The 21,375-nt window shown below is 41.3% G+C and overlaps 1 protein-coding gene across 1 annotated transcript; it reads right to left on the bottom strand.

The window, feature by feature from the left end:
- Positions 1 to 14,015: 14,015 nt before the first annotated feature.
- On the bottom strand, positions 14,016 to 20,002 carry LOC119905732 (keratin, type II cytoskeletal 8-like). Its single transcript, XM_038723017.1, has 9 exons — positions 19,335 to 20,002; positions 17,499 to 17,707; positions 17,332 to 17,392; positions 17,126 to 17,221; positions 16,307 to 16,471; positions 16,055 to 16,180; positions 15,379 to 15,599; positions 15,235 to 15,293; positions 14,016 to 15,072 (listed from the first exon to the last, which is right to left on the bottom strand). Exons 1-9 carry the CDS (start codon positions 19,884 to 19,886, stop codon positions 14,816 to 14,818), a joined length of 1,746 nt encoding a protein of 581 aa, XP_038578945.1. The 5' UTR covers positions 19,887 to 20,002; the 3' UTR covers positions 14,016 to 14,815.
- Positions 20,003 to 21,375: the final 1,373 nt, after the last annotated feature.

Here is a 21,375-nt window from a genome sequence, read left to right as displayed (position 1 = left end):
TTGATTTCCCCACGTGGGTTCTGATGATGCAGGATGACAATCGGCAAAGCTGTCCAATCAACAAGTTACCTGTAAGTTTGTGTAAATGTCATGGTTACTTGTCTTGGTTCGTTTGTAAGATTGCAGTGTGAACATGAACTGGATCAGAACTGAACAGTGTATAATTTTTTTTACTTGGTCCTGACCAAGTGAACCGAACTACAGGTGTGAAAGCACCCTAAATGAACATCATTTTGTATTGAAGAAGACATTAAACTAGCGATTGAGACCATAAACTCACTAGGAAAGTGTTTACTAAGGTAATTATTCAGGTGAGAAGTAGGGTCATTTTACCATTATTTCTAATGGAACCGGACTTCTTTTTGCAACCAGAAGAGTCGCCCCCTGCGGCCTGTTCAATAGATTGCATATTTCAGGGACTTCTACGTTGGCTTTGCATCTCAGCTTCCCGCTTTTGCAACGCCTGCTTTAGTGTGAGCATGTGAAAAACAGTCGCTGCAGAATCCATTTAATGAGGAAAGAAAAAACAATGTCTTGGTGGGATCGAATACACAGCCTTCCTTATATTCTCACCCACCATCTAATGGTTGAAAAAATTTCTCCGATGCAAAACTTGTTTGCAAAACCCTGCTGTATATTACTAATTCTTCTTCTTCGAACATACATATTCAATGTAATGATGACCTGAATTCTACCAGAAGTAGAACAAGAAGAACGTAGTGACGAAACACGCTTTGTCCGTTTTCAGCTACTGTAGAAACATGATGACGCAACATGGCAACGTCCATGGAAGGGGGTGCCTGCGGTTATGTAGACAGAAATGTCTCATTCTAAGGTAATAAAAACATAACGGTCTTTATACACCACTGAAAACCTATTTATGGATATTTTATATTACATTTCTGTAATCTGCATAGATCCTTAGAAATATTACACATTGAACCTTTAAGAAAGGACCATCTATTGTGGCTCTCAGGCCCTTTTTTCACATGTCCAGTCAGTAAAACTCCCAGAATTAGAAAGATGCTGTACCTTGGTGTGCACTGAGCTACAGTCCAGTTTAACATCCCCGAGGTCAGGATGAGTGGTCCTATGATGCTGGTTATCAACCATTGTAGGTGAACCCAGGTTTTCCCAATCTAGTTATGAGGGCGTTCACATAAAAGGGGCAGTATCTGCAGCAGATGGCCAATTGCAAACATTGGCAAATCCACTGGCAGCAGAGCGGCCTATTTTACAAACAAAGAGCAACCTATCAACACAGCTGCACCTGCCAAATGCTGACTGCTGGCAGAAAATACAATTTTAATGTGTAGGTCAACAGGCTGATATCACTGGCCATATTAGAGATCTGACTATAATTATGTGCATTACCTTAAATTAATGTCTTCCTTAGTTCCTTGTATTTAACTGGCGTGACAATTTTCACTTTATTCTTTCAGCTGAAACCCCGGCAGCGTGAAGCAGAGTTGGGAGCAAATAAAAAATAAATACAAAAACATAATTTAAAGCGGGACATATTTTATAAGTACAAGTACAAGGCTCTAGTGCTTCAATACGTCTCTGTTGTCATTATCTGTATAGAAGTGCACAATGACATGGCTTCAATTGCTTGCAGCCAACAGGAAGAAAAATTAAATAAAAAACACAGCAGGGGGCCCCCTCCTACACAACTCAGAGCTGGAGAGAGGCACAGTGAACCCTTAAGGGGAAGTAATGATTGATGGGTGTGCAAAGAGTGAACCCTTCTATGGAATTTGACCTCTGACCCAGTGGTAGGGGGAGTAGAGGTTAGTGTGTATGAAGGGACTGTGCCCTTATATGGTTTTTAGCAGAGACCTAAACATGTCCTATATAAGCTGTGTTCGATGTACAGAGAGACAGAGTGGTCATCGGGCTGGGTCACTCTCCAAGCTGCTGCAGAGCTTGTAATTGATGCTGAATTCTTTGATGTAATAAACTTTTATAATCAAGAACAGTGTCAAGCGGATTTCTTCTCAACACATCACGCAGCATTATCGTTCGGACACCACACTGGCCCTATCTAATAATGAGCGTGACCTTCTTATGCAAGGGGTGGATGGAGACATCTCATCAGACCCTGGTGGAAGTTTGAGCTGCCAAAAGGCAGAGTTTGTACAGGGTATGTCTCAATGAGTCAATGTTAAACTACTGAGTTGCTGAAAAACACAACTATGTAATTTACTAATTATTGTGGGAGTCTATGTTAGGCCTAGCTGTATTTACTTTCTCCACAGTTGATACATGTTGGTGTTGCTGCAACCACCTAATAACACAGTGCTCAACACAGAGGTTACAGAGGTAACAGTACAAGCAAATTATCATCCTCCCCCTGATCCTGTGGCTTCCACTTCTAGAGCAAGAGGATAACAATTGGTTAGAAGTAACCTTAATTTGTAGTAAATTAGACATTTGCATCCCTCTTCAGGTGAGCCCAGCCAATCCTTAAATTTTAACAGCAGCTGTATTCTGTTTGGTACTTGTTTTTTTTGTTGTTGGAGCAGACAATGTGAGGTCTCTGTAGAAGAGAACATTGGAACTAGAGATTGAGTACAAGACGCTGCTGATAAAAAAAGTGGAGGTGGAGAAATTAGAGTACGAAAAGGCATGGTATAGCATTAAACTAAAATTTATTTTAGTTTGTTTTAGGAACAGGAGAACAGAAGACATTACAACAGATAAAAGACTTGTAAGTAATAGAAACAAAGGCCTTTTTTTGTATTTACATGAAGAATTGCTGACATTGGTGGTGGTTGAGGGAGTCCCCCCCCCCACTTCACTGTGAAGCGCTTTGAGGATCTATGATAAAGTGCTATATAAATGTAATTCATTATGATTGTGCAATCCCGGTCTGGGGCCACTCTGAGCCCACGTAAGCAGGTGAAGCAATCTTTTAAAATACCAATTGTCATTTCAATCCTGACCCTGTTTTTTGCAAAATACCTTAAAGCAATGCATACAGTCTGCGGGACTGTAATTGCACAACTCTGGCATGTAGCACTAGTAATGTATGGCTCAAGCAGCTGACACAGATATGTCATCCCTTCTGACGAGAATCTATGTCGTTCATTTAAGACTTCATCAGGGAAAGCCAAAAGGTTTTGCCAGTCTCTCAAGATTCTGGCCCTGCCGATCTAACCCAGGTTAACCCCAAAGTTACCTCGATAAGCTCAAATCCTGCTTCGTGGTACCCAGGTTTCTGAGACTTATCAATATTGCAAAGCTTTCAGCATGGAAGCCACCGAGATGGAAATGTATTGTAGCATACTTAGTTGTCTGCATTAACCAACAGCGGGTCCCACTGATACCTTTGGCACATATGCTGCTGACAATATGAAGGATTTGGAGTTTGGGAACAGGGAGCTCTGCAAGGCTGAGATTCAGCAGGTTCTGTTGATACATCTTTTAATGACTGGTCCAGGAGCCAATCTGTCTCCCCTTCCGTTAATATTTTTAATCCTCTTTATTATTTATTTAAAAATTTATATTTTAATTTATTTATTACAGGTTCAGTGTGTAGGTTTTAGTGACGTCTAGTGGTAAGGGTTGCAAATTGCACCCCCCTCCCCTATCCAAGCAAGTAGTATAGCTGAGACAGGACAAAATATGTTGTCTATGAGATAGCATAGTCAAGAAATCAAGTTTCTTTAGATAGATATATTAAGAAATTATATTTACTTAATTATGCAGTAAAACCATATGTTATTTTGAATATTATTGTTGTTCATTAAACAACAGCCACATGAAGAAATGAAGTGCTACATGATGTCTCATACTCCTGTAATATCAAACGAAGGTTAAAGTCAAGGGCAACTGGACTTGGTTGAAGATACTGGAAGACGTTTCGTCCCTCATCCAAAGGACTTCTTCAGTTCTGACTGACTGGCAGGGAAACTCAGCTATTTAACCTCAGTGGGGTCGTTGGCCCGGGTCATCGATACCGCTGGTTCGTTAGTGTTCCTTGTTTCTGTGACGACAGTCGTTACAGTCGTTAAGACTACCTGTGGCCAAGACTGAACGACCATCGTTGGTATCTTCACCTGAGGCCAATAGGTTACGTTTGTTGAGTTTCCTGGGAAGTGATGAAAGGACAGCATTGTAAGTGGGGGATAAGTGGTGGCGCAGACCCCCTCCCCTGTTCAATGACGGTTTCTCAACCCTGGTGTAGATGGCTTCCTTGACCCCTCTTTCAAACCATCCATCTTCTCTGTCTAAAATGTGCACCTGGTGGTCCTCAAACGAGTGTCCTCTGTCCTTCAGATGTAAGTAGACTGCAGAGTGTTGACCTGAGGAGTTGGCCCTTCTGTGTTGAGCCATGCGTTTGTGTAGTGGTTGTTTAGTCTCCCCAATATACAGGTCTGTGCATTCCTCACTGCATTGGACCGCATACACTAGATTGCTTTTCTTGTGTTTGGGTGTGCGGTCTTTGGGGTGGACCAGCATCTGTCTTAGTGTGTTCTTGGGTTTAAAAAACACAGGGATGTTATGTTTGTTGAAAATCCTGCTGAGTTTCTCTGATACTCCAGACACGTATGGAATCACAATGTTGTTGCGTTTGACCTTCTTTTCCTCCTCCCCTGTAGTTTTGTTCTTCTTGGATCTTGTGGCTGTTTTCACAAAGGTCCATTTAGGGTATCCACAGGCTGTAAGTGCCCCCTTCAGGTGGTTCTGTTCCTTCTCTCTGGCTTGGGCGCTTGTTGGTATGTTTTCCGCTCTGTGGTGCAGTGTTCTCATGACCCCTAGCTTGTGCTCCAGTGGGTGGTGTGAATCGAAGAGTAGGTATTGGTCTGTGTGTGTGGGTTTTCTGTAAACACCAATCTGCAGGCTCCTGTCCTCTTCAATGTGTACAGCGCAGTCCAGGAAGGCCAAACTGTTGTTGTGAACATCTTCTCGTGTGAACCTGATGTTACTGTCCACAGAGTTGATGTGTTCTGTGAAGGCTTGCACTTCCTGGCTTTTAATTTTGACCCAGGTGTCGTCCACATATCTGTACCAGTGGCTCGGTGCTATTCCTCTAAAGGAGTTGAGGGCTTTGTTCTCCACTTCTTCCATGTAGATGTTTGCCACAATCAGGGATACCGGTGAGCCCATGGCACAGCCATGCTTCTGTCTGTAGAATCCACCGTTGTACTGGAAGTAGGTGGTGTTTAGACAGAGGTCGAGTAATTTACAGATCTGGTCAAGGCTGAGTCTAGTTCTGTTGTCCAGGGTGTTGTCTTGTGTTAGCTGTTTCCTCACGGTTTCTACTGCCTCTATGGTGGGGATGCAGGTGAACAAAGAAGTCATCTGGATCCAGTTTTAGTCCTGGAACTTTGTTTACAAAGTCAATAGAGTTTTGGACGTGGTGAGGCATATTTCACACCAAAGGAGCTAAGATGGTGGAAATGTGTTTGGCAATGTTGTAGGTGACCGAGTTAATGCTGCTGATAATCGGCCTGAGTGGGGCTCCTTCTTTGTGTATCTTGGGTAATCCATAAATGCATGGAATGGCTTCTCCAGGATACAAACGGTAATATTGTTCACGGGTGATGGTGTTGTCCTTCTGTAGCTGTTGCAGACATTCTATGGCCTTTTTCTTGTATCCGCTGGTTTGGTCTCGTCTCAGTGTCTCATACGTGTTTGTGTCCATTAGTAGTGTGTTGACTTTGTTCTGGGTAGTCAGCTGTGTTAAGGACTACCGTGCATCTTCCTTTGTCAGCAGGTAGGATAGTGATGTTTTGATCCTTGCTCAGAGATGTCACAGCCTTCCTTTCTTGGATGGTGAGGTTGGAAGGGGGGGCCTTCGCAGGGCTGCAGATACCTTTAGTTTGAGCTCTTCCGCTTCTGTTTCTGTTAATTTGTTTTTCCTAATGGCCGATTCTGTGGCTGTGATGAGGTCCACTATAGGTAGTTGCTGTGGTGTAATGGCAAAGTTTAATCCTTTGACCAGAACGTCTTTCTCTGTTTGGGTGAGTTCCCTATCTGACAGCTTTTTCACCCATCTGTTGTCTGTTTCATGTGTTGTGGGATTGTTGTCCTTTCTCCTCCAAGACAATTCTCCTGTTCTGTTAGTGCAGCTCGCTCTGGACTGTAGGTTTTGGAATTCCCGGGTCTGTCTTTCTTTGCTCTTGTTGTGCTGAGGTAGCTGTGCTCTCTTGATGAAGTCCACGACCTTTTCCAGTGCTGTACTGGGCAGATATGTTTCTAGTTTGTGGTGTATGTTGTCCAATTCTTTGTTCAGGGCTTCAATGGTGAAATGTATCTGTCTCACTCTCTAATTCAGCAGCTGGTGTTGCGCTTTCTCCAGGATTATTCCGGCTCTGTGTTCTTTCACCGTGGAGCCTAAGTGTAGGCTGTTGGGAATAAGTTTGTGTTGTCGGCATCTCATGTTAAATCGTAGATGGTTCCTGTAGTCTGCAATTTTCCTGGCTGTCCTTTCATACTCCCGTACCAATCTGAGGGTGTTCATCCCAAAATGATTAGCAAGATGTCTAATCCTTTGGATGAGGGATGAAACCAAGTATCTTGCAGTATCTTCAACCAAGTCTGGTTGCCCTTGACTTTAACCTTCGTTGGATAACTATGAACTGGATGACTGAGAATCTTCATAGACATCTTAAGGTCTTTGCTACATTGTTAGAGAATTTACATTTGTAAAATTATACTGTTACCATGGAGACTGTTTGCTTGCACCAGTACTCAACCTGATATTACCGTAAAAAGCTGGAAAGAAAAGAAGACAAGAAAACCAAATTGGTCAGAGGAGGAAAATATTGTACAGCTGGAGGAATTTCATCAAAGAAAGCACATATTAAAAAGTAAATTTGATCGGTAAATAACAGCAAACAGAAAACAACAAATGTGGGAGGAAATTGCTTCAAAAATAAATTCAAGAAGTCTTGTGAAGAGGTTCATCCAGGAGATCGAAAATAAGTATGACAACTTCTCTGTTCTTGCCAAAACAATTATCAGTAATTATAAAAGGGAACCCAATAAAACTATTAAGAATAAATTTATTTAGGCTATAGATAGAAACCAGACTGTATTGCTAGACTGTATTGCTAGCCAACGATAAATTTGACAGCCTTTTCGTTTTGCTCATCATTTAACACATACATACGATTATCCTGGTCACGAAATACACTCTTCTCAGGATATGTAAAATTTCTTCATTTATCACCATAAACTCAACCATGTTGCAATTAAGATAAAGCCAAAGGTACCTTAAATTATTTTCATTAGTTTGGTTGCTAAGGTCCTTTGCGCAACTGTATAATACACTTAAGGGATTCCTTAATTATAAGACCAAGATATAATAAGGAGAAAACCTCAAATACTCAAGTAAAATTTTAAGGAACCCATAAGGAGAAGATAGAAGAGTGTTTTGTGCAACCGAATGTATTTTAAGGAAACCTTAACTCAGACTTTAAGGAAAATCTTAACTTAAGGTTTTTTGTGCAACTGGCCAAAGGCTATGTCAGAAGCCAAATAACCAAACCACTGAATGATGGATAGGTGAAGTATAGGTATAATGAATGGCCAATGTATTGCAGTGAAAAAAGTGGAAACTGGTCGTACTGCTATCCATATGATGCCGACATTAGGGAGACAATCAAATTTTCAGAAATTTATGGATAACTGCCTACAATAGCAATTGGTCCCATCTCCTGCAGAATGATCAAGTCTCTGTTGGGGGGTTACCTTCTTTGAACGAGCTGAAGATAGCTCGCTCGACTTTTGTAACTAGATATGTGTATGGGGTATGGTGATCTGGGGACCCGGTGGTCTTATCCCCCAGCTGTAGGGCGGTTAGACGATGTTAATGTTACCCTTTGGCCTAGAAATCTCACTTACCATGTCACTTTCCCTAAGACGAGTGGGTGTCGTAGAGGGCATTGGATAAGGAAAAGTGTAAGTGTGTCCTGGAAACAGCAGATAAACAACTTTGCCACCAAGGTGGCTGCAGATGTCACTGAAGGGGTCAAGACAGTAGAAAGAAACATTAAGGCGGTGGGTAACACTGGTTTTCAGGTCAATGGTGGTGGGCTAAGAGTGTTCTTTATTGGATATCAGCAATAGGAGTATTGATTCTTGCAGTTATCACTGGAATGCTTCAAAGAGTGGGGGCACTGAAAGTCATAGGATGGGTTATAAAGCAATTTTTGAAGATGCATTTGAGGCTCTGTATCTGGGCCATATGTTGTAAAAGGAAACAGAAAACAAATCCCAAAGAACTGGAAGACACCCAAAAAGGTCTGAAATGGCTGAGGAAGAAAATGACAGGAGAAATCCTCCCACAAAGCATTATCTAGGAGAATAGAAGGAGATTTTACAGTTTGAGGTGTGTTCAGAGCAAGGTTATAACCATTAACAAAGACGAACGAAATAACGAAAACTAGATGTGAAAAAACATTGTTGTTAACTGAAATAAAAATAATAACGAGGCTTTACAAAAATGATAACTAACAAACTGTAATGTTGGTTTGCAAAACTAACTTAAACTAACTACAACGACAGAGTAAATGTCCTTATTTTTCGTTTATTTATTTATTTTATAGGACCTATGTGTGTTATGATTTTGTCCTCCATGTGAAGAGCTGGCACGCTGTGTGCCCGTCAAGAGGGCCGAGGGTCAAGGCGGCGTCTGGCCGCAGCGTAGCAGGTGGCGACCACTGTTACGAGGAGAGCGTATGTAACGTTAGGGGAGGCTAAAGTGTCGGGGAGACCCAGGTAGGGATCAGCTGCATAGTTGGTGCGATTAGAACATGTTTCTATTATCTTTTATACATACATGTGTACAAAATAATATGAATGTAACACCTGTATAGAGTTGTGTTTAGTTCAGTTTGGGTTGCAGGTAGTGAGTCATTTTTTGTTCTGTTCTGATGGTTTGGCTTAGCATCCTGCATGTGTGGAATAAACTTGCCCCCTGGCCACTGACTGTGAGCTCCCCTAAATGTGTCTGCTGGTCATTATAGTTACTGCATGTCAGCTAGTGTGTGTTTTATGGGCTCATTAATATCTCAGCCAAACTGTCTTTGTGCTTCACATCATTTTAATACCTATTTTTGATTAATAAAGGTTTAGATTTTAATGTAACTGCTTTCCAGTCATGCCTTCAGGGAGCTGTTGTTTGTGGCTCCAAGGGGTCCTCCACTATCTTCCAATTTCTTAGCTGTCCATCAATTGTGTTTCACCTCCATTTATTGTATTTCACCTATTTAACCAAGAATGATCGAGCTAGAGACTGATGTTTGAATTTCTTGGGACCACTAGGTAGTAGGATTAGGGTAGTTTGCTCTTAGGGTTTTCTGTATGTAGCTTAGAAATTATACTGTAGATTGCATGTGCTTCATTTATTTGTATTATTTATTTTGACAATGTGTCATTTCATATATAAAAAAGGGTGTCCCTTTTCACAAATATTTCTGATTTGTATTTTAATGTTTTGTGAAAACACTAAACTGGACTGAACTAAACTGAAAAACTCATAGTACCTTATTACCCCACCAGAGCACTGCGCTCCCAGAATGCAGGGCTACTTGTGGTTCCTAGAGTCTCCAAAAGTAGACTAGGAGCCAGAGCGTTCAGCTATCAAGCTCCTCTCCTGTGGAACCAGGTTCCAGTTTGGGTTCAGGAGGCAGACACCATCTCCACATTTAAGAGTAGGCTTAAGACTTTCCTCTTTGATAAAGCTTATAGTTAGGGCTGGCTCAGGTGAGTCCTGAACCATCCTTTAATTATCCTGCTGTAGGCCTAGACTGCCGGGGGACTTCCCATGATGCACTGAGCTCCTATCTCCTCCTCTTTCTCTCCCTCTGTATGCAACCTCATCCCATAAATGCATATTACTAACTCGACTTCTTGCCTTTCCCGTAGTCTTGTGCTTTCTCGTCCCTCTTTTCTCTCCTTCTATCACTTCCTGCAGGTGTTTCTGGCTCTGGAGCTGTGTTTGCGAGGCCCCTGCTGCCACCGTGTTCCTGCTCGACACCCTCTGCCACAATTATAGTTACCATTCCTACTAGTCCTGTACGTATTATTGTTATTATTATCAATTATTCATTCAGTCTGTACCAGCATTACCTTTACTGTCTGTACCTGTGTGTGTGTGAATTGTTGGCTTTCTGTAAATAACATCACAGATTACTGTTTGCAGCTTTCTTGTGCACCATCTTTAGAAGAGGCTTCCTTCTGGGATGACAGCCATGTAGACCAATTTGACCCACCCCTTCAACCTCTGCAGCAATGCTGGCAGCACTCGCACGTCTGTTTCCCAAAGACAACCTCTGGATATGATGCTGAGCATGTGCACTCAACTTCTTTGGTCGATCATGGCGAGGCCTGTTCTGAGTGGAACCTGTCCTGTTGAACTGCTGTATGGCCTTGGCCACCGTGCTGCAGCTCAGTTTCAGGGTCTTGGATATCTTCTTATAGCCTAGGTCATCTTTATGTAGAGCAACAATTCTTTTTTTCAGATCCTCAGAGAGTTCTTTGCCATGAGGTGCCACGTTGAACTTTCAGTGACCAGTATGAGGGAGCGTGAGAGAGATAACACCAAATTTAACACACCACGAGTCACATGACATCGGGGAGGGCAAATGGCAAGCTGTACGCTCACTACTTTACAATGTAGAAAAGTGTAATTTCTTCAGTGTTGCCACATGAAAAGATATAATCAAATATTTACAAAAATGTGAGGGCAGTAGCTCATTGCGATTTCTTGAAACCCAGCAAGAAGATGCAGCTACAAGCTCAGTGTTATGTGACTTGTAGTGGGAGTAAGGGATTGCTTGTGTTTGCAAACTAGTTGGCCTCTAATGAACACTTCAGTACAGTCCATTACACATCTGACATGTTGGAAACCTGTAGTCTTGAAGAGGCTGGGGAGATTTCTTCTGATATCTTTTCTGGATGGCCACCGGACCAAGCATTGTAACTCTTTAGCCTTCACCTCGAGCCATTCATGCAAGATGTTTGAGACGGTTCCACAACTCACTCTGAAGTGAAAAGCTAGATCTCGATGAGTTAAGCCTAATAGAAACTTCATAAGGACCTGAAGAAACTGCTCAGGAAAGGTTAAGTTTGGTTGATAATGCATTCCAAGCCATTGTCAGGTAAATGGGAAGGGTGAAAAACACAGAGGCAGATGGCAGACCAGTGTAAAAATGTGTGTGCTTGTCATCATTTAAAATAAAATCGGACATACTGCTAAACATAATCTTGTAGGCGTTTTTCTTGAGATTCCAGTTTCTTCTCCAGTAAAGCCAGTTTTCCCTTCAAATGACATTGACAGATCTGCCATTGACATGTACCCACAGCAGTCCATCCTTCAGGGTCAGCATGGATGACCTCTATGGAAGGTGAATTCTGTCTTCTCTGTTACCGCTTCAACTTCTGGGAACCATCAATGGTGTTTTTGTGTGCAAATATTGATGAATCTTGGTGGCATGGGTCCGCTGATGGCACACCTAAAATAAAAAATTGACAGAAACAGTTAGTGCTGACAGTATTGCACTTTGCTGAGCATCATACATTCCCTGCATAATACATAAAAAAAAAGTGTATTCTTTTAGGATATTGCTTAAAAACATGATTACATGAGACACAAACTGGGGCTTATGCGCAGCATAGCCTACTGGCAGGGATGATAAATGTATTTAAAATGTGTATTTGAATGAATATTATAATTTATAATACAAATACATTTTTGAGAGTTGTTTAGTTTAATATGTGTAATATGTTTGGACTGTCTTGGACCATTGGAATACCGTATGCATTTACAAATGGGAGTAGTTCCCCATGAAAGTATTAGTTTGTTTCCCTCTCCTTTTCAGTACCATCGTGGCACACAGGGCTGTGTGATTTGATGATATATATTGTTTGACGATAGAAAAATGTCTATCGTTTACAATTATGCTCTATCCTTTATTTTGTTGTGTTGAAATTCCACACTTTAATCTTTTCGCAAGGGGACAGCGCTTTGAACAGCGGTGAAGTTAGTTTTACACATCCATCTTAAAACTAACTTCACCACGGTCTGTTTTTCCACACTTGCTGCTAACCCACAACCTAGCTAACATTGGTTACATCACTTGCTGTGTCGTCATGCACTCTAAATCATGGTATTTTTCACGGTATTGTATTTCTCCAAAATCGCATTCCCCACCTTTATGATTCAGAGAAATATCATGAGTTACAGTTGGAAATTCCAACAGTAATTCATGATATTTCATTGAATTTTAACAAAATTCTATATATCACCACCTCGTTTTGATTAAATTATCAAACGAACAGTGGATCATAGATGTTTGTTTCTGGCTTCCAGCATTAGTTTGCGTAGTTAATGAGGCTTTATTTTCCCAGGATCGTGCCTGGTGTGAGACTGACTGATTGAAAGTGAGGCTTAAGGGGAACCAATCTAAAGGCACATTATATACTCTAATCAAAGAACATGTATTCTTGGGGTGGCCTTTCTAAAATAAGCAGTGATAAAAGTTTCTATATGCTGTTATGATTAAGGAGTTGAGAAGCAGATAGCACTAGCTAGAAAAGTTGAAAAGTTGTCTACTAATTACTAACAAGGTAAGGTGCTTCTCCTATAAGAAAGATGATTAGCTGAATTAAAAACTGATTGACAACTGGTTCAGGCGATGTATTTGGTGAAATTAGGTTTTGACTGTCAGAGGATTTTAGGCTGCTGATCGACCAAATGTAAAAATGATTGACAGTTACCTTGCCCATTCAGTTTCTTGTATGCAGAGACGCCCTACTCAAATATAATGCAAAACAAATAGTTAAAATACATTGAAATTTGGCATGCAAAACTTACCTCCGCATGGGGGTTCTTTCAAAAGGATTCGACGGGGCTCGCACATCTGTTGTTAGTTCTGTCAATTCCGTACAATTTAAGGTTGTTTTTTAAAGCTATATCAAGCAACTAGTATGTAGGCTGTTGTGATCATTGAAGCTGTTTTTCATAATAAGATAATGGAAAATCAATTTGACTAAAATTACAAATAATTATTGGTTTTGGCTTGACTAGATTGACTGAAAAGTTCAATATAATCTGATGACTAAAATACAAAATTTCAACAGGTTTAATTGAAAAAAAACCTAGTTTATATAGTTATTTAGTTTTGACCTTCTTTGACTAAGACAAGACTGAATGGCCAGACATTTAGTCAATTAAAACTTGACTTAAAAAACTGAATGAAATCAAAACCCCATTGTTTAAAGAGGTGGTATTCTGCTTTTTGGCTTTTTCCCTCTCCTTTATTGAGTTATATATCTTTTTTGTGCATGTAACAGGTTTTGCAAAGTGAAAAAGTCCAGCCCAAAGGGAGTTCCCATCTCCCACAGAAAGCTCTGCTCTGAACCGCTTGAAAACAGCTCGTTTATAGTCCAGCCCTTCACTTCCTTTACTTGTGACGTCACAATGAAAATGCATCATAAAGCTTGCCAAGCAGCTGGCGGGGTCAGGCACTCCCTCAAACCAAGCTAGTCTGAGCGGAGGCCCTTTGGCTCAACTCGCCTTTGTTTGGTTTTCCATTGTAGAAATGTTGTACCTGTACCTGCTTCCAGGTACAACCTCCGTCGAGGTTCTGGGAACAGCGCATGTGCAACTTCCAACAAAGATTTTGTACAAGTAAGATGCATCACTCTGTATCTCAAGAGCGGAGCCTACAACACACAGGGTGAAAAGAGGAGCTGCAGCAATGTGCAGTATGAGAAAAATATGGTGTTTTTTGAAAATTAAACCATGTAAACCTAAATAAATTTTGAACTTGAAAATAAACATAATACCACCTCTTTCAAATTATTGCAGATTTCAATAGTTACTCTGTCCTCCATTATGATAATGCAATATAACGATGCATTACGTGCTGTTCTAGAATGGAAATCTTGACAGCCACAGCAACAGTAAGTGGATTGTCAATTATAAGCCCAAATTACATGTATTGTTCAAAAGTTATAGTACATCAAAAATCAAATCAAGAAGCAACAGAACTGCCAAATTATTAAGTAATCAGATTTATTCCAGACTTGAAATTCACAATAAATCTGGTTGTCCCAGTCAGCCTTTCTTTTTTATTCAAAGTGGAAATGGAAGTAAAGCAGGACCAAAATACCATTTGTATACTGTAGTGGAGAGCTCATTTTCTCTCAGAACAGGAGAAGAAAAAGAGGATCCCAAAAATCAAGTGTTATATGTGGCTGCTTTTGATGATGTCAAAATGCACAAGATGACAGATGTGAGACAACAGAAGAGACACTACAGAAGACTCATAGGTGTGACACTGTACGGGGTGCTTGCTTTATAAATTCAAGAGCAACCACAACATCTTTCTGTGCAAATCTAAAAATTGCTCGTCACTTTGTGTACAATGATTGTAGCTTTGTAAGGATTCTCTGTCATGACACTACAAGTATCCTCTTGTCTGCGTGACAGCACATCCAGCAACCAAAAGACAGCCAGGCTGACTGATCAAAGGGAGAGAGGACTGACTCACATCTCTGCTGCTCTTTGTTCTTGGTCTAATGATCTCTCTACCTCTACTTGTATTTTGATGTAATCTCTGACTCTCTGTGAGTATACGATGCCAAAGAGGGATGAGCAACACAGGAGATAAGTGGCAAAGAGAACTGCACCATTACATGGATCTGCCAGCTGTAAATGGTAAAATGCAAACGTTTCTGAGGCTGCTCTGTCTGCGGGAAGAGAAGTGGTGGGATTGATGGAAGCTTTTGTGAGTGGTAGCCGGGACAAGAAGAGGAGAACAAAATGAGAGTAGAAAAAAAATGGAGAGAAACATTTTTAGTAACGCCGGGATGAGCGGAGGCTGCTGCTGCTGCTGCTGCTCATTTTTGTGCTAATGCCTCCGCCGCCACTCATGGACATGCTCATGCCACCCATTCCGCCGTATCCACCGCCACTGCCCATGCCGCCGCCCATGCCGCCGCCCATGCCGCCGCCATAGCCTCCGCCCATGCTGCCGCCATAGCCGCCGCCCATTCCGCCGCCATAGCCGCCGCCCATGCCGCCACCCATGCCGCCGCCACCTCCTCCACCACCTGGTGATGAGAAAAAAAATGTTTTTAGATGAGATGACAGGAATTTGAATTTACTTATATCATATGCTTCAAGCCAACTGATTCTCATTTTCAGTAATTTTTTCAGGAAAATCTTAGAACTGGCTTAGAAATGACTTGAATTGTATATATGTCAATACATACCGTAGCTACTGCTTGAGCTCTGTACGTGGATGGTTGTAGCTCCACCACCAGAAGCAATTCTGCAGAAAGGTACATTAATACAATAGATGCAATGCATGTGCGTGTTCAAAAGATTAAATGTCTCGTGTGAAGCTATGCTTTTACCTGGATTCCTCTCCTTCCAGAAGCTTCTTGTAGGTGGCAATCTCAATGTCCAGAGCTAACTTGACATTCATGAGCTCCTGGTACTCGCGGACCTGGCGGGCCATGTCCTGTTTGGCCCTCTGCAGGGCTTCTTCCAGATCCTTGATGCGGGCCTTGGCATCTTTCACAGCCAGCTCACCGCGTTCCTCAGCCTCAGCTATCTGGGCCTCCAGGTTGGCACGCTGTGAGGCAGGAAAGTTAGAAGAAGCTTCAGATGTGATATTTCTGATTCAAAAAGTATTGGGGTCAATCAATGTCAATGTCATTGTAAATGCGTAGAATATGAGTCATGAATATATATCACAAGGTCTACAAATAAATTCAAAATCCACAAACAAACGCCAAATTGTACTTGAAACCAGAATTTAAATAATGCAAAATGATTTGTGTGCATAAGTTACTGTGAGACTATTTTCAGATAGTTTTTTTGTGTTTTTGCTATATATATATATATATTTGTGACTCAAAGTTTGTGTATTGACAATAATACTGACATTGATTTACCCCCATAAAAATGTTCAGCATCTGGTTTTTAATATATTCAGGAAAATAATAACATTTTAAATGTTTTGTGCATAGCGGTCTATAGCTGAATGTAATTCAGGTAATCAGCGCTGTAACTTATGTGTGAACTTACCTGTCCCTTGACTGCCTCAATCTCATTCTGGAGGCGGCTAATCATGCGGTTGAGCTCAGCAATCTCACTCTTTGTGTTGCGAAGGTCATCTCCAGCCTGTCCTGCACTGGTCTGCATTTCCTGGAACTAAAGGAATACGATTAAAAATAATTGTTATTACAGATTTCTCAGACCTTCCTTTCTATTATAATTTGACATTCCAGAATGTGTGTTTCACATTGGACTTGATGAGATGACTTTCTCTCTGCCCACCTTCTGCTGATACCATGATTCAGCATCAGCACGGCTGCGTTTGGCAATATCCTCATACTGAGCCTTGACTTCAGCCACAATGGCGTCCATGTCCAGGTTGCGACTGTTGTCCATCTCCACAATGACTGAGGTGTCCTTGATCTGTCCCTGGAGCTCAAGCAGTTCCTGCACAAAATAAATGTGTTGTTTTCAGAACTGATATTAAAACAGTTGTGGCCCTATCTTGCACCAGGCAGCAAGTCGCAGCACAAGTGTCATTGCTAGTTTCCAACCGAAGCAGCTGTTATTTTCACACTCAGCGCCCACAGTGTTGAATAAATAGCAAATATTCTTGCACCCGTCTGTGCGCCCATGGGAGTGCTGGTCTTAAAATGAGGTGTACTCAGGCAAATTATTGAAGCATTGCTATCTTGAGGCAGCAGAAAGCAACTGCATTATGGACCAAATAAAACCTGGTCTAAAGTCAATAACGCAGTATTTCATTGTTATTATTCCGATGGTAATATGGTGTGCACAGCAGCCTAACTTCATTGATTATTAAAATCTCCCAAAAATCTGACAGGATCGGTCAGGATCTAATATTAATTCCTGTTCTGACTTCTTCTACAAATCCAAAAAGGTCTCACACACAGTCCAGGTTCATACACTGTAGTAAAGCAGACATCCTCATCAACTTTGAGTAAAAGTGGTGTAATATCTGTTTCTATACTTTGTCTGTGCCTGCCAGTGTCCCCTTTAATGTTAGGTAAATTAATAAGTTTCCCTCAAAGTGAGAGCAAAAAAACATGATAGGACTGAGGTGTGGTTCATTTTTATTACCGCTTCATAGACAGCTCTGAGGAAGTTAATTTCATCCTGAAGGGCATCAACCTTGGCCTCCAGCTCAACCTTGTTCATGTACGCACCATCTACATCCTGTAAGTACAAAAGAAGGGAAGTGGTCTGAATTGATGATGGCTCAGAGGGAAAGCAATAATTCAATCCACTGCTGTTAATGACACGGTGTGTGACAGATGCTCTCTCACCTTCTTGAGGAGCACAAACTCATTCTCCACACCAGCACGCTTGTTGATTTCATCTTCATATCTGACAAAAACAATGGAAAAATTTACTAATGGAAAATGACTGTAGGCTTCTGCACTGTACCTGTGAGACATGGCATGCTTGGTTTCCTGTGCTGGTATGAACTCACTTGTTCTTGAAGTCCTCCACCAGTCCCTGCATGTTCCTCAGCTCTCCCTCCAGTTTCATTTTCTCATTGCCGAGCCCATCCAGCTGTCTGCGCAGGTTGGCGATGTAGGCCTCAAACATGGCATCGATGTTGGAGCGGGTGGTCGTCTGGTCCTGCAACAGGCTCCACTTGGTCTCCAGCATTTTGTTCTGCTGCTCCAGGAAGCGAACCTTGAAGGTAAAATAATTTGCCAAGTTTAGATCCACTGTCACTTGGGGAAGGGTATTACTTTGAATATGACTATAAAACCAAAATAATCAGAATATGTAATTATGCTTCAATAGAACTGCATAATACACTGTAAATATCAAATTCTATAGATTAGTGTCCTTGGCAGTGTCTGTTTTTCTTTATCTTACTGTCAGCAAACCACAAATAAAGAAGGCAAATGTTTTTTATTATACATTAGCATGCTCATTCTGAGGTCATGTTTTTGTTTTTCTTTCCTCAGGTGATCCTTCGAGCCACACCATTGTGTGACTTTCCCACAACTTTTGTAGACACCAACATTGGCAGCTGCTGTACTAAAATGGGCAGGGATGATGTAGACACTATCTGCTGTGGAGACTTTCTGCTCAGTATACTTGAACTGTACTTGATCTAATGAAATCATTATTTGGGAATATCTGACATCATCTTCAGAAACATTGTTCAAAGTATGTTCCTAGGAGACAGAAACTGCATGCAAGGCAGAGTACTCTGCCACTGTTCTCTTTTTTTAAGGCAAGGTGAGGTGTACAGTGCCACACCCTTGCCTCTAGGATGCATACTTTAACTGAGTGAACTTGCCTGCCACAGCCCTTAATAATTAATGTAACATGCCTGCAGCTATTAACTGTCACATCATTTGGGTGCTGATGCTTGTGTAATAATTATTATTTTTTTATAGAAATGTTAAATTAAAATGTTCAAGTAACATTTCATGCCTACTTTTCTACAGCTATTACCAGTGATAACGTGAATACTTAATTGCATAATATTCCATTTGGAATCATTCAGTAGTAATACATAAACTTTTAATGAACAGGATTGGATCCCATCAATTCTAAATGAAAGTTTAGATGGATGAATTAATAAAATTTCTCCCTCTTCATATGGAATAAATGACTGTAGTAAAGTTAATGCAAGGACTTTTGAAACATCGGCTCAAAATGTTAAAATTCATAGTAATAAGCACTGCATTGCAAGTGCTTCAGTCCTTGTGGCCATGGGATAAGATGATAACCTGATCCCTTCTTCCCCTCCTACTGAGAACCACCAGTAACTGGATATCAAGTCTAGTGTTTCCTACCTCTCAGTCTACACAGAGACAGCTCCAAAGGGCCCATTATTGTCAAAGAGGAATTAAAGGAGCAGTGGTCTGCTTTCACATTGAGCGTGAAAGAGACTGGCTGAGGCACAGTATTTCTGAGGTGCATACACTTAAGTTCTTCAAATTAGTCTTCAGATTCACCTCTTGCTAGGCCCTTAGTGTGCACATTCTCAGGTTTGGATCAGTTGCTGTGTAATATTTAATGAGCCAGGTGGCCCCTTAGCCGCTTGCACAAACCAAGTAACTCAGTCATCCGACATCTATTCCTAATATTTGATGTTCCTCAGTTAATTTATATCAAATTAAATTTAGAGCTAACTTCAAAAACATTCTGGATATAATTATAGAATATGTATGTATGTATGTATGTATAATATATTTATATCATTTAAAATAAGATGTAAATCAGGTATACAATGAAATGAAAGTGTGGGACATAATCTTAAGACAAAAGCTGTTTCACTAACTCAATAAGGGCCACTCACCTTGTCAATGAAGCTAGCAAAGCGGTTGTTCAGAGTCTTGATCTGCTCTTTCTCTTGGGTACGGACAGTCTGAATGTTGGGGTCGATGTCAATGTTCAGGGGGGCCAGCAGGCTCTGGTTGACTTGAACGTTTGTGATCGGAAGCGATGCCATACCTCCGGCACCACCACCAAAACCACCACCAAAACCAGCACCACCACCGAAACCACCGCCACCACCGAAACCACCACCACCACCGAAAGCACCGCCACCACCATAACCACCACCACCACCAAAAGCACTGCCACCACCATAACCACCACCACCACCACCGCCCATGCTTAACCTTTGCATTGAGCCACCAGCAGAGCTGGATGATATTGAGTATGACGGCCTGAGCAGAATGGCAGATTTTGTGGAAAATGATCCTCCTCCTCCACGGCTACCACTGCTGAAACCTCCACCGCCGACAAAACTACTACCGCTGAAACCACCACCACCACCACCTCCACCACCGCTTCCTCCATAGCTGGACCTGAAAGTTTTCACGCTAACAGTTTTCATGGACGACATGGCTAGTCTTGTTTCCTCTGAAAGGATAGAATTCACAGAGAAAAGGGAGAGCAGAGAGACAGAGGTTTGGCAGAGCACTAAGAGGAGAGTCAAGTCCCTCTAAGTATCTTCTCTCTGTCTGTGATGGATTTTTATCTGTTCCCAATTGTGGAGGAGGTCCCAGTGAGCTCCACCTCCTCTGCACCTCCCACTCAACCCTGCTCCAATTACATGGATCGTGGAAGATCCTGGTGCACTTGCAGGCAGGGAGACTGGCTTTGAACAGTGGAGCCTGTCTGACAGGTAACAGTGCCACCCTGTAAAGTGATTGGGGCACAACACACCCAGGTGCTCACAGAGGAGTGGCATTCTGATGCCCCGGGTGAGAGGGGAAGAAAGAGATGCTGGCAAAGATATTTGACATGCGAGTGAGTGTGTGTGAGTGTGAGTGTGTGTGAGTGTGAGTGTGTGTGTGTGTGTGTGTGTGTGTGTGTGTGTGTGTGTGTGTGTGTGTGTGTGTGTGTGGGTGGGGGTTCTTCAGTCTGCTTGCAAAGAAGAGAAGCTGTTGTGCCTTTGTGCTGGTATTGGTCTTATGGATGTAATTTCTTAACTGAGTTCCCTTAACCTGGCAGGATTTTCTAGGGGGAGGGTGGGGGGAATAGTCTTATCATATTCATATTCTTTTTAGTCTCTAATAATTTTTGTGATTTTGCAATTACAGAATTCAACAAAATAAACAACAAATACAATAAAACATATACGCTACCAACAAAATAATCATGCTAGTTGAGTTAAATTAAATAATCTCAATCTTTAAAAACATTGTTTATCCCCACAACAAACTGTTGGGTCAAGTAGGTGGCAGTTCAACACTTCACTTCTAGTAGACAAACATTTCAGCAATTTCCTTTCTGGAAAGTGGGCATCCTTTATTGAAGGAAATAACTCCCCAGAAATATTATCATGGGTACTTAAAGGACATATCATTTCATATTCCACACACAAGAAAATGAAGGAACAAGAAATACAACAAGAACTTGAACAGAAACTGAAACATCTATATTCCCAACATTTCCACTCCTTTAATGAGCAAACCCAAAATGAGATACAGAAAATTAAAACTCAGCTTGAAAATACCATATATTGACAGAACCAATTCCTCATACAAAGAATGAGGCTGAACTATTTTGAACAAAATGAACAAAATGTAAATTTCCTTACTAATCAGCTGAAAAGAAACAAAAAACATTCATTACAGCAATCCAAAACACAGGAAAATGTTATATATAACCCAAAACATAGAAACACATTTTTTTGTGATTGCTATCAGAGTCTTTATCCTTAAGATAATGTATCAAGTATTCAGAATATCTATTCATTCTTTGATAGCACTGAACTTTCCCAATGATTCATATTAGACCAACCCAGGAATACCCTATTCTCCATGCCAAAGCAATAAATCATAAGCGATGACTACCCATTTTATTCCAGGTGATAATTGAAAATTATG

Source organism: Micropterus salmoides, unplaced genomic scaffold, assembly GCF_014851395.1.
Source record: "Micropterus salmoides isolate LMB-PRFRI ecotype aquatic unplaced genomic scaffold, ASM1485139v1 Ms_hic_scaffold_16, whole genome shotgun sequence".
In the NCBI taxonomy this organism is placed as follows: Eukaryota; Metazoa; Chordata; class Actinopteri; order Centrarchiformes; family Centrarchidae; genus Micropterus; species Micropterus salmoides.
This window is presented reverse-complemented; position numbering and strand designations above follow the sequence as displayed.